Raw genomic sequence first — 14,488 nt, forward strand, 5'->3', positions numbered from 1 at the left:
AATGCAACACCCATTCTAGTTTCAGGGAAACTAGTGCTTTGCTTTTTTTGGACTAGAGATGGGAAGAATCCCCACTGTTGTTGGTCCCAGGGGACTATAATCTTCTTCTGAGTTTGCCTGAGCCTGTATGCACCCTTACGGGTAGTTTCTGTTATTAAATTCTTACATTACCCAGCCCCCCAGGGGCCTGATGGATGTAGGCAGGTAGTTCAACACAGCTGGGAAAAAAGCACTTTGAAACTGAAGGTACGGGAAATGGAAGTAGTTTGTGCCTGATAATTGCAGTCTGTGGTGTTATACTACTTCAAGAAGCTTTTTTCACATTGAGATAGAATTGTGTAACCTATGCCCCTGCTGAAAACTTCAATTTCCCTTTCAAATGCAAGGTAAAATCATGCCAAAGGAGAAAGAGGGGGAAAGTGGGGATAGGAGGGGTTTCTTTGTGCTTGGAAGGCCCTGGAGCTGAAGGAAGAGACTAAGGAAGTTGGCCATTGCATATTTTGCATTCATTTTTCTTAAGATTTATTTAAACTTTTATTTGAAAGGTAGAGTGATAGAGAGAGGGGAGAAACAGAGAGAAAGAGATCTGCCATACATTGGTTCACTCCCTAAATGACTACGATGGTCAGGGCTGGAGCAGGTCAAAGCCAAAAAACTAGAACTCCATCCATGTCTTCCACATGGGTGGTAGGTGTCCAAGCACTTGGGCCATGTTCTGTTTTCCAAGGGATATTAACATGAAGTTGGATTGGCAGTGGAGCAGACAAGACTTGAACTGGTGCTAATAGGGGATGCCAGCATTATAGGCAGCAGTTTAACACATTGTGCCACAATGCTGTCATTTTTAATACTTTTCCAAAACTTCTTATTGAGATATAACATACATACAGAAAAGTGTGTGCATATTGTATTCAGGGAATTTTCACTTACTGATCATACCCAGATACAGAATCCATATCAACAGTCAGGATGTTACCAGCTCTCCTGAAACTTCCATTGCATCTTGTTGTAGTCACTAACCATTCACCTCCAAGGGTAACACTATTCTAACTTGTAACACTATGTAACACTATTTGTTTATTCTGTTTTTGAACTTTATATACACAGGATCAATAATAGTACTTTTTTTGTATTTTGCTTCTTCCATTCTACATTGAGCTAAAAGATCTATCTATGTTGCTACAGTATATAGCTGTAGTGTTCTTACTCTTTTTTAATTTAAATATTTATTCATTTGAAAGGTAGATGAGGGGGGAAGAGAGAGAGAGAGAGAAATACAAACACATACAGAGAGAGAGAGAGAGAGAGAGAGAGAGACCTCCCACCCTCTGGTTCACTCCCCAGGTGTTCCAAAAATCAAGGCTAGGGCAAGCAGAAGCCAGGAGCCAAGGACTCCATCTGGGTTTTCAATGAGGGCGGTGGGAACCCAAGTATTTGGGCCAATATCCTCTGACTCCCAGGCACACTAACAGGAAGCTGGATCAGAAAAATGGTGTAGCCAGGACTCAAGTCGGGCACTCAGATATGGTATGAGGGTGTCCTAAGCAGTGACTTAACCCTTTGTGACACAACATCAGCCCCGATTTGTTATTCTTATTACTATAGCTATTTCATGTTTTTATTTTTAAATATGGAATGCTTCATGAATTTGCATGTCATCTTTGTGCAGGGGCCATGCTAATCTTCTCATTACAATTTTAGTATATGTGCTGCTGAAGTGAGCATGCTATTTCATGTTTAAACAATAGTAATTATTTCTTTATTAATAGATATTTGAGTAAATTCTAGTTCTATTAGGAATACTTTTTTTAAAAAAAGATTATTTGAAAGGCAGAGTTACAGAGTGAGAGGGAAAAACAGAGAGACGAGACAGAGAGACAGAATCTTCCATTGATTCACTCCCCAAATGGCTGCAATGGCCAAGATAGGACCAGGTTGAAGCCAGGCACCTGGAACTCCATCTAAATCTCCCTTGAGGATGAGGATGGCAGGGGCCCAATACTTGGGCCAACATCTCTTCTTTCCCAGGCATATTAGCAGGAAGCTGGATCAGAAGTGGAGCAGCTGGGATTCTATCTGGCACTCATGTGGGATGTGGGCACTGCAGGTGTTGGCCCAACCTGCTGTGCCACAACACTGATCCCAACAATTCCTTTTGCTATGAACATTCTAGTACATGTCTTTTGTTGAACTAAAGTATATATTTCTATTGGGTAGATATCTTGGACAGGAATTGTAGAATCGTAATATGCATATGTATTTAGCTTTAGTAAATCATTGTCAAATACCCAGGAGATTCAAAAAGTTTGTGCAAAAATAGAGTTAAAAATAATTTTAGGGGTAATTGTTTGGCACAGCAGTTAGATGCTGCTTGAGATGCCCATATCCTATATTAGAGCGCCTTTGTTCAAGTCCTGGCTCGGCTTTGAATTCTAGCTTCCTGCTAATGTGCACCCTGGGAGGCAAGATGATGGCTTGAGTAACTGAGTCATTGTCATCTCATGGAGAACTGCATTGAGTTCCTGGCTCCTGGCTTTGGCCTGGTCCAGACCTAGCTATTGCAGATTTTTGAGGAATGAACCAGTGAATGGAAGTTTTTCTGGGCCTTTGGTGCAGTACATTCTTGCAAAGAACATTTTGGCATTGATAGTAACAATCCAAAAGAGCAGGACAGGGGTTATTGCCTTGTCCTATGATAATCCTTGGCTGAAAGGAGATGGAGGGGTAAATATTTCTCCCTTTCTTGCTCCAGGAAGATGGTTCTGAAATGCATTTTATAATACCCCTCAACTGGCCCACTGGACCAAACACCCAGGAGCCTGTCAGGTTGGCTAATTTCATAATGCACTGGCTTTCTGATGAGTCTTTTCCATCATTTTACTCTCTCACCTTTCCTTCTGCACCCCGGAGTCCCACTCTTGGGTAAACGTAGACTTTTGCCTCTATATCAGGCTTTGTTTATTAAGGAATCAGCCATGTAACATCCCTTCACTTGCGAAAACACCACCAAGGCACTTCAGAATTCCTTCTTGGTTTGAAATCATTGCTCTAGAATAAAATTATGTTGCAATAGTTGGCTAAGAACTGCTAATCATTTTCAGAACCGAGCAGGCTATTTGCATGTAAGGTATATAAATGAAAATTTAAGGGGTAGAAATTCAAATGGCCTACTGTCATGGCTGAGTCAACAGGCAAAGAAGACAAAGGGAATTTTTAGTAGAGAGGAAGGGAAACGACTGGAAAATATATTTGGCATTGTTTGGAGTTTTGTCTTTAATAACAAATGATTGTACAAATATAGGTCTCTAGGGCTTTCTATCACCATAGCCTGTGAAAGTTTAAAACACACATCATCAACACTTGCCTCATCTTTCCTAAACTGGCAATTGTCACGGTTCCTTTAAAGAAGTAAGACAGTGCCTGGGAAGACAGCAGTCACCTCCCACACCCCTACACCCCCACATACCCTGAATATATCTTGTGTATACTTAAGCTGTCTCTGACACACATAATTTCTTTTTCATCCCTGAGTAATCAGTCTTTTTTATCCCCTTAGCAAAGAGAACAGTATAATTTTGTACAGAGAAGCTTGGGAGGAAAGGGAAAATAGAAGAACCTTTCTAACCCAAATTTCACTGTAAATTTCTACAAAGCCGCAGCAAATAAAAGACATGACGGGCGAACCACAGAAGTTTCTAGAATAAGGAATTTGTCAAATGACAGTTGATGATCCAGCTCTAGCTTGTTCATCTGTAAATGTTTTCATTCAAGTTCTGGGTGTTTAGTGGTTAATGATGGTGGGTGAAATCTAGTGCTTTGAATAAGAGGGATTAGTTTCCTTATTTCTGGATTAAGGTCAGTGTTATCAACAGGCTGCACATCCTGTCAGCAGCCACCTCTGCTCTGCTCTCACTCTGCTCATAGTGCTCAGATCCTCTCTGGGGCTGCTGGGCTGCTGAACCCTCCATGTTTTCTTTTGAATATTACTAAAGGTAAAAAACATTCACCCACTCCAAAGCATAGTGAGCGTTCACCCACCCTTCACTATCCATGAGACTCTAAGGACACAGAAGAGAGAAGGAGAATTCCATAGGGCTCATTGAGGTTATGGTAGATGGAGATGTAGCAATCTTTATCATTAGGAACACAGAGACACTTGGAGAGTTTAACAGATCAGACAAAGGCGTGAGAGAACTTTAGTGTGAAAAATTAATTTACTTAGGCCAAACATGAAGTCCAGTGAGTATGTCACATGCACACACAGGTGGTCAGTAACTTCTCTGATTAAAAGTGGCAAGTGACACCGATTCATATCCTTCATGCTTCTGATTGTAATTCCTTTCCCTTTAATTGTATTCTTAGTGGCACGTAAGATGTTCAAGATATTTTAACGTAAATCATTGCAGTTGATATTTCCAATCATTCTGTTTATATATTGTCTATACACAGACAGACCAAGATGTGGGAAAGTCTTAAGGTTATTGTTGCTTTTTTCCCATTGCATTTGCACTCTCCTTTTCAGGTTATAACCTGATGGGAGGCAGCACATTGTCTTTTACTGCAGACTTTCATTCCTCCAACCTTAATTTGGGGAGGGTATAATGGCACATGAGAGGGAAAAGGATGAATTTCATGAATGAAGAGCAACAGACTTAGGCCATAGTTGGTATAGATTTGCATGTAGCTTTCCTCTCACCACCAAAGAATGCTGGTTTTTAAACATAGGCATAGGCATTAAGGACCAGTTCATTAAAAAGGATGATCCAAAGAATGCCAGGAGGCAGCAGAAGGCAGCACATTTCTCTGTTTTGAGGGAGATGCTCAGGTGCCCACTTAAATCTCATGAAAACTTTGTCTTAAGTAGGACTTGCCTAGAAGTAGATCCTGAGACAAGGATTTCAAGGCAAGTATTTTTTTTTTTTTTACATTTTAAGCTTTTATTTAGTAAGAAAGATGCATAGGAGAGTGAGAGCTTTCTCTAAAAGAGAGGGAATAATCTGGGTTCATTCTGAGTACCAGGAACCAGCCACGTGGAAGAGCATCTACGCCAGGAAGCCTAGGGCAGGTGGCCTGAAGGCCACGTGCCCTGGAGGCACAGGGCTACAGTTAGCCACCTCTTGGCAAGAGGCCAGGGCATAGGAGGGAGAAAAAAAAGGCCGGACACACCGTGTCCCAGGCTTTTAATCCACTCTCAAAGGGGAGTGGTTAATTAACCTGATTGGCTGGTGGGCACTCAGGTATGGCCAGGTAGGGGCATGAGGTCACACAGGGCGTGGCAAAGACATGGTCTTCTAGCTCACAAACCTAATCAATTTTAACCTGTATGACTGTCTACTTCATTTCAGAGCAAGTAATTTACTTGAAAGGGACATTAAATAGTGAGGTAGGCAAGAGAAAGAGGAGTGAATAAAGAGTGATAGTATTCAGGCAAGTTGTTATGGGAGCAACTAGAGATGAATTCTTCAGGGGGACAGTGTAGAACACACAAGAGCTATCCCAACTCAGGACCAAGGAAGCTGAGTTATCCACCCACCCATCTCCATTCATCCTTGGTTGAACACTGCTTTGGGAGGCATTAAAATATCAGCACTTGCAACTTTACCTGCCCCAAAGCAGAGAGTTACATGGTTCTTCACTGTAAACAGTCTGTTGTGAGTAAGGTGCTCAAAGGATGTGGGCAGGGCACAGCAGTGTCTGATCTGAAGATCATGGACTACATTACTCTGATTTCCTTATGGGAAGAGGATCATGAACTCAAGGAAGTAAACCCCCTGAAAGAATGATTTTGAACCCTTGTTATGGCAAGAGTCTAGAGGAGTCATGGATTATGTCCTGTAGGTGAACATCTGCTGGTGGCACCCTGCCTGGGGCTGATCCCATGGAACCCTTAGGTAAAACATCCAGAAGATAGCTGTGGTGCCACAGTTAAATGCTTTGTTATGGTTCGATTTTCCTTAGTTTCTTTGTTCTCCAAATCTTCCTACATTCTAGGAGAAGAATGTGAGTTTCCACAAGTTACATGGGGAACCTGAAGTAGACAACTAATCTGTTTGAAGGTAAATTAACAAGTTGATGATTGTGTAAAGATCTAAAACTTGGACTATGAGACCAATACATTCTATACTTATAATAAGATTGATTTCACATTTATCCATTACATGCTATTTGTTTCAGTCTGTGAACTTGCTTACTTGCTAATTGGGACAAGGATTTTGCAAGTATCTCTTGGACAACATAGAGGTTAACTAAAGCCTGTGTTGATGGAGTTGCAAAAGAGGAACCCCAGTATTACTAAATAATAAGCTACGTGTAGTTTGTGTGTTTGCTTCATCGTTCCCAGATGGATCCACTTTAACAATAACATTTTAGTTACGCTAGTCCATGAACAATTTCCTGATTGAATTTTACATTATTGGTGAGGTCTTCTTTGATCATTTTGTTTTAAAATAACACCCTCTTTTCCACCTTCTCCACTTTCTAGCCCCTTTGCTGCTTTGCATTTCCCTATGAAACCTACCATCTGATACTTATATATTTTCTTCATTTATTTATCTATTGCTATCTTGAGTGCAAGTCCAATTTATGAAGGAAATTTTCCCTGTTTTTTTTTTGTTGTTGTTGTTGCTTGTTTTCTTTACTGCTGTATTAAAATATTCAGATCATGATCTGGAAAATAATAGAAGCTCAATAAATAATTCCTAAATTTACAAATGGACAAATGGGTTTCCCAAGACCTTTTACTGAGAAGGCCAGGACATTTGTCTTTGCTGTTCCTCATGGAACCAGCTGTCCTCTGGAGTTTCCTGGCTGGCTGAACTGAGAGAGGTACAGCCCTGGGATGTATCTTCCAGGCCTCTTAATAATTTGGAGTAAGGCACATCTGATTTAAATCATACCTGCTTCACTTACTCACTGAGGGATCTTGTTCAAATAAAACTATTAATGTCTTCATCTGCAAAGGGGTGCTAAAATTCCAATTTTCCCAAGTTTGCTGCATTTTTAAGAGAGCTTAATGATTTCACTAAGTGAGGCCTTTAACACAGTGCTTGGCAGGTCCTTGCTGGGCACAGAATATGAACTGCCTTCCCCTTCTCTTAATGTCCAGTCCAGTCATCATTTCACCGACAAATTGTAACTCAGAATTTGGAGAAAGTTGGTCAAAGAAGGTGCTGGGGGGAAGATCTAGAAGGACCTGGGAAACCATAAGTAGAGAGGCAGACAGGACCGGGGACCACTCTTCACCTGACAGTTTTTTATCAAAGGATCCTTTTGCAAGTGCTGTGTGTGACAGAAGTAGAAGATTTAACCTTTATAGTGTCCTGCCTTGCATACTACCCTGAGCTAATTCTTCTCTGGGGAGTATGTCTTCCTTTAGCCCAAAGGAGATGACTGCCTAATGGCTGAGGTAGGCAAATGCAATCATCAAAGGAAAATGAATATATTTTAGAATGAATTATGTGATAGGCCTTATAGCAAATGCCTGTATCTTACTCTTCATATATCCACTGTGAAGTTTTAATTGCTAAAACAATGCAAAAAGACACTAATTCATCTGGCAGACTACAGATGGAGTTTGGAAGAGAATTTTCTAATGTGGCTCATATATTGAGTCCCTAGTAGTTTTGACATATATAGTACATACTCACTTTCTCAGTCTTCTCACATCTTTTTTCTACCTTAATTTTAAGGAGGAAATATGTTGTCACGGTTGTACCTGAGAATAACTTCCTTTAGCATCTATGCACCTATAGAATCTGTTCTGAAGCTTGGGAAGGGGTTCAAGAACTGAAGATATTTATTGAAAATGCTAAGTTTGCCATCACTGCTTTTATTTCTTATCTGTTCTCATCAAACCTCTAGAGATGCTTCCATGGGCAAAATTATATGTCAGCCAACCAAGGTAAATAGGATAATTTTATGTGTTTTTATTATTTATTTGAAAGGCAGAGATAGAGAAATACCTATAATGGAGGATCTGCATTAGCACGGAGCTAGTCAGGAGCTAGAACTGGGAGTTGAATCCAGTTCATTTGGATTCAGTTGATCTGGAATGCAGGTGTCTTATCCGGCCTTCTAACTGCTAGGCTAAATGTCCACCCATGGGGTTTTTTCCATGTCTGCTGGAAAATTAATTTTTCTACCACAGCCAATACTGAATTCACACACACTATTTCTGAAGTAGATTAAGAAAATCAAGCCAAGTCATCAGTTGCCATTGGAATTAAAAGGGACATCTTTGGCTTTTCCATATGATATTCTCAGCAACACAGAACTAGTTTCCTATGAGAAATGGGACAGAGTAGCCAGGTTTTCTCTTCTCGTGTAAGTGCAAATTTAAGACGGGTCCACGAAGAAATTAAAACAGATACCTGGAGTCCATAGTTTTTAATAATTTTTAAACTAGCTACAAAATGTCAATTACTTCACAAACCAACAGAGAAGACAGGAGGAATTTAATATTACATGCTGTAAGGATATTTATCTCACAGTTTATCTATATTTCATTCATTTATGTTATTTTTTAAAGGTTTCTTTATCAGCTACTTAACATCTCAGCAATTTGGTGTGCATAGCTCTAGATTAAGCAACAAAGAATTGTACTGTTAACAAATCACAGGGGAAATGGAGATTAATTAAAGTCAACCTTAGAAAATTTACATTTCCACACTGTTTCACAGCAAGATTGCTTTCTCCAAAACATAGTCTTCAAAAGCAGCAAACAAACCTTACAGTGCATCCATGTCACATAGTTTCAGCCAAACACACATTTTACTGGAAATAATTAAATGGTGATGTGTCAAATCCATCTTTTTTTAAAACTATATTTTTTTAAAAAAGGATGATTATGGTTAATAAGTCTATATGTTGCCAGAAAGAAAATGACACTACTGCAGTTTTGCTGGTATAACTTAATCTTGACAGTGTCTCAGTACTGAGCATGCTTTGTTGTTGTTTTGTTGTTGCTGTTGTTGTGTGTTTTCTCATCAGTATGCTACTGTCATGGAAAGTTTTTGTTTAAGTAGGAATCTAAAAATCTATTTAGTTCTCATGCATAAATGCATAAATCACATCACTTTTAGTGCAATGTCTGTTATGTAATTCCACATTGTCTAGTCATGAAATCATAAAGACAGATAACAGCCATGAGGAACCCAACAGAGCACATTTTGAGAAATTCAGAGCCTGACACCCAATGAAAGGACCGTGGCAGTAGCTCTGTGGAATGTCACAGTTTTACAAGAACAATACTGTGTATTGAAAGAATCAACAGCACATTGAGCATTCCTAAATTGTTGTCATTCAGCAAACACCACTGAGGAGAGAAAGGAAAAATGAAACCCAAGACTTCTAATGTAGGGCGTTAGAGCCACCAAATGAACACTATATACAACCTTTTGAAAGAAAGAGACCCAGAGAACGAAAGACACATAGTATTGTCGGAAAGCTGACAGACGACACAAGACAACATTCACAATGAGGGTGGATTGATGTGTGTTTGTGTGCAGACCTATTAGGTAATACCATGAGAAAAGCATGAAGGAGCTATCTTGCCCAACAGCATTCGAGAGAGAACAGAGGCAGGCACATTTAACCACTTCCCAGCATCTTTGTTGCACGTTGGTTGGCCTCATCAATTCTGGTTTTGTTGGAATCAGCCTGGAAAGAAGGGGAAAGAAAACAGAACTCAGGAACCCCTTAAAATTCTATTCATCCTTTTGGGTACAGTGCAAGTGCTTCATTTTGGTGAAATCATCTTGAAATTTCCTTGGTCAGATTTGACTATCCATTTCTTTGTATTTATATGATGATCACTATAGCTCCACTTGGACAAGACCACAGAAGTTTAGTTTTTGACAGTTTTCCCAACCAGAGAGCATCATTTTGAGGGTGGCATGTATACACACTTATCTGTCTTGGAATGACCCTCAGTGATGACTTGGAATGACCCTCAGTGATGACTATAGACATTCATACTTGTTGAACTGAGTTCAATTGCCACTATTTGTACAGTTTGATTCAAATCGTGGCTAACTTACTAGCAATGTCACATTGAGCAAATTATATTTCATGGCCTCAGGTTTCTTGTCTACAAACTAGAAGCCATAAAGAACACTGATTATAAGCAAGAGCATCTGTTACGTTCCACTTCTTCAGCATCGACAATAACAACTATGAGGTGAGTATGACTATTAGCTCCATTTTCCAAGTGAGGAAGCCAGCTAGACTATTTGTCTAAAGTCAGGGCTAATGAATGGGGAAACCAGGGTCAGGATGCATGCCGCCTGGGGTCAAAGTACACATGGTTAATAACTCTGCTGCTGAAGTGTGCATGTGGATTTGCTAAGTTTCCATACATGATATACTTAGAATAATATTTTGAAAAATTAAGGGCTCAATTTTTCTTATATTGCAGTTATCATTTACTGGGTGAAAACATGGCTTGCTTTTGGGTACCTCATTAGTTTATAAGCCCTGTTTCTGAAGACTCACTTCAATATTTGATCACAAGCTTGTTTTTAATATGGCCAAGTGTACCATACTTTTGTACCTTGGTCACATATGTTCCTTGATTAATCTCTTCACTGCTTGGATTGTGTTTTGCTGTATATGAAATGAAATCTAGGGCTTCTACCAGGCTTAACCCTGGAAACCCCTGAAAACTAGTTATCCCCATCACCACTGAGAAAGGTGAGTACATGAGATTGCAAGTAGAGGTGAAGTAAATGGTTCTATTTAAGCTATTCCTTGACCCTGTGCTGACTGGTAATGTTGTCTTCCGCTCGACAGCCTGGGAAGAGGAAAATAAAGCTCCTAGGTAGTAGGGGAAACCAAACTCTTCTGTCAACCAGAATTAATACGACTCTTACTGACTTTGCAAATACTACCACGCCTGGTGCTTTCCAGTCTCCATCAAGTTAGGTCTTCCTATTTAATTTGCATTATGAATTACAAAGACATTAGTTATCTAAATTCAAATAGAAAATTTTAAGGTTAAAAATATTTCATAACTCTGAATTATCTGGCCATGGTTCTCTGCCATCTGTTCGGATAATCAAGAGTTGGCTTTCAAAACAAGTATTTACTTCCTAAGACAGAACATTGATTCTCCTTGATTATTTTAAACTATAGACTCAAATATTTGGCCTTAGATTCCTCATTTGAAAAATGGATTATCCATCCAATTTTACTTGACTCTTAAATCCTCCCTCTCCAACTACAAATCATATCTGAAATAATGACACTACAGCACAAGGAAAATTGCAGGCTCAGACCAACGTGAAATGTTTCTGTAGATTGAATTATTGAACTCAGAAAAGCTCACATGAGAAAAAATAATCCATTTTAGAACAAATGGCATTTTTGAAGGTAAATTTTTTGTAATATCTTCCATAAGAATATACCTATAAACCTTACAAAGGGATATTTGATAGCACAAGGTTACTCTTTGGATATCTTCAAAGGTAATGGCCAGATCTGGGACAGACTTATGTTCAATAAGTATATATGATTCCTACCTAAATTTTTTTTGAAGCATAATAAAACTCCAGCTTACAGTATCTGACAGAAGAGTACCACATGTTTATTTAATTATATAAAAGGAGAACCTTGTGGGAAAAATTCCAAGAATCTCCTTTAGATATCTTCTTGGTGTTCAGAGAATGTATCTGTGTTCATCTTATTTGTATATTAGGGGATTTATTTATGGAAGCTAACCTATACAGTTTTCATATTTCTACCTAGAGAACCCTGAACTCACTGGCATATCCAACATATGCTATATTCTTTACCCTAAGAGAAAGCCAGGATGACCACTGGAGTGCCCTAGGTTTGAATTATTCTCTTACTCACTTTTAGATCTAGAAATACAAAGTAGCTAAATCAAGATATCTCTTGCCTTTCCAAGAACACATTTTCTGGCTTAAAGTCCAACCCTGTCAATTACCCCTCTATTAGTAAAACCTCTCTTTATGTAACTCTAACTGACTTTGATGCTTTACTGCTTGCATCTGCAAGTAAATTGGCTCCATTAATAGAAAATGAATACTTCCTGTTTTCTCAAATCATTTTCACATTGCAGTATAGTTCAGCAATTATTTTTCAGTTCATTTTTCTGGGCCATAACGGCTTAGGTCATCTTGTGCTGGCTGTGGTGCATTTTTCTCCCCCCAGAAACCTTTTATTTAAGGAATATAAATTCATTTTGAAACTCTCAAATTCTAAAATCCATTGACTTCAAACACTTTGTCATATCAAAGGCTTCAGCAATAATAAGTATGTCATAACTTGCAAAAGCAAGCAAAGAACAAGTATTTTGCCAACTAACACTGACATTTTGGTAACTCAATATTGATAAGGCAAGATATTATACAATCAGATATTTTTAACATGATAAGGAAAGTGTTCCCTTTATGACTACTCATTCCTTTTTCAAGTCACTGCAGGCTTTTCTGGTACCATGGAACTACTATGTAGCCTTATGATTCAAAAGTCTCCAAACTATCCTTCTGTGTCTACTGAAGTGGAATCAAGCATTATCAAGAAATTCAGTGTCTCAGAATAAGAACTTCAATATCTCCCAGGCAATAAACACACAACATAAGAGAAGCCAAAACAAGATTATAGATACATAATTACTGCAAGGAAGTAGAAATTATGTCAGATTTGTATGGTATAGAATATTAGATTTTGGTGCCTTCTCTTCATAGACTTTTCTTTCTGTTCTGTTCTAATTTTAAGCCCCCAGCCCCATCTCTTCCCATTCTACCTTCTCCATTCTTCTTTATGGCTCTTGTTGACACAGATGATCTTAAAGCTAAGCCTAGTGTCCGTGTGTGAACTCAGTTTCATCAAGTGGTAATTTTCCTGTTTTGATATCTGAGGATGTGAACTGTTGGACTGGAAATGCAAACCAGGTCTTGAACTATGATTCGTGTTTTGGCATTTGTAACAACAAAGCACATACACATTGCCTGTTAAACCAACTGTTCTTTCTCCCATTTCTTGATTGAATTGCTTTGCCATCTCCAGTTGACAAAATTCCACTGTTTAAGACTACTCAAATTCAGCTTTTCTTTTGAGATTTTTCCAATCCATGCTCCTTGAAATCTTTCCTTATCTAACCCTTTCAGCATTTTATCTGTAGATTGTCTTAGTGGTCATAAATTCATATGGTGGCTAGTTGTCTCCCATAGGGTAAGAATGGTGTTTTCCTCATTTTCATATGTTTTACCACACCTAATACAATACCTGGCATATAGGAGCCTGTGACAAATAGCCAGTAGGTTAAATTCTACCTGTTTGTCTTCACTCCAGTTCTGTTGCTGAATCCTGGGTTTTCATTTAGGAAAATTACAGGGGAAATTTCCAAGTATCAACAGACCTGAATGGAATGCCATGGTTTGAGGGTCCTGTTGTGCCCTTCATGCTTCCTATTGGTTGTTTCGGTAGTGACCAACAGTAGCCACTTGCTGACTGCCACATGCTCACCTTCTCCATGATCCTGTCAATCTGGCGATTCTGCGTATCGATCTCATTGCCCATGTCCAGGGCCATGTGACGCAGGTTCCCAATGATGCCGCTCACCTGCTCCAGGTTTTCATCCATTTCATTTTCTCGTGCATCATTTGTTACCCTGGCAGCCAAATAATATTTTTTGGAAGAGAGAGGGTGAGAAAAATCTTGAATAAGCAGGACGCAAAGCTTAGGGAATGTCTGTAGAAATTTAGGCATCTATTTTATCTGTCTTTATTCTCTATTCAATGCAAGAACACAGTTTAGCTTTCATACATAAGAAAGTAATTTTATGCTTCATTTTTAGGGAAAAGGAGGGGGACATATAGGAGGAAAAGGATATGTGTGTATGTTTGTATGTATTTAGGGAGGTTCCTGGAGGAACATCATTTGGCAAGTGCTTTCCTGGAATAGCAGCTTAGAATTTTTTTTGGTGTAAATTGAGCCAGAAATTTGAACATAAAAAGAAACTTCATAATTGCTTCTTTTCTGTATAGCCAACTTGCTAAATAAAATGCAGCATTTGGACTGCAAAAGAAGTAATTTTAAAAATTGCATTTTGAACCCCTGACTTTCTATTTTAAAGAAAGTATATTTAAATAGATTGGTTTATCTACTTTTCTCACTTCTACCAGCATATCTTTCCCACCTTCATGTTTACCAAAATTTTTATTTTTTAAGGATAAAATCATATTAGTTGGAAGTACTACAGGTCATCAAATGAAGGTTGAACTAGATAGGAACTATGTTTTTCTTTCTGTAATGTCAACCAAAGTCTTCAAGATTCAAATTGAGAATAAAAGAAAACATTTATTGTGTTGAGTCAGAAAACCTTTCTACTCTTCTCTTTTTTCATTTGGGAACAACATCAACAGGAAGAGTAATAATGATAATGACAGTCTGCCCCATTAATCCTGCTTGCTTCTAATAACTCCAAAGGGAGTTACTTATTCAAGATTAATTTTATTCATTCACA

At 38.7% G+C, this 14,488-nt stretch overlaps 1 protein-coding gene and 1 pseudogene across 1 annotated transcript in view; both read right to left on the bottom strand.

Moving 5' to 3' along the window:
- Nucleotides 1–1,624: 1,624 nt before the first annotated feature.
- On the bottom strand, nt 1,625–1,725 carry LOC133769230 (U6 spliceosomal RNA; annotated as a pseudogene).
- A 7,863-nt stretch (nt 1,726–9,588) lies between these two features.
- SNAP25 (synaptosome associated protein 25) overlaps nt 9,589–14,488 on the bottom strand; it is a 91,615-nt gene continuing 86,715 nt past the window's right edge. The window contains exons 7-8 of the mRNA XM_062202278.1: nt 13,489–13,633; nt 9,589–9,657 (exon numbers count right to left, since the gene is read on the bottom strand). Of these exons, the coding sequence (XP_062058262.1) occupies nt 9,589–9,657; nt 13,489–13,633 (214 nt within the window). The remainder of the gene's footprint in view (nt 9,658–13,488; nt 13,634–14,488) is intronic.

This window comes from Lepus europaeus, chromosome 10 (genome assembly GCF_033115175.1).
Source record: "Lepus europaeus isolate LE1 chromosome 10, mLepTim1.pri, whole genome shotgun sequence".
Lineage (NCBI taxonomy): Eukaryota > Metazoa > Chordata > Mammalia > Lagomorpha > Leporidae > Lepus > Lepus europaeus.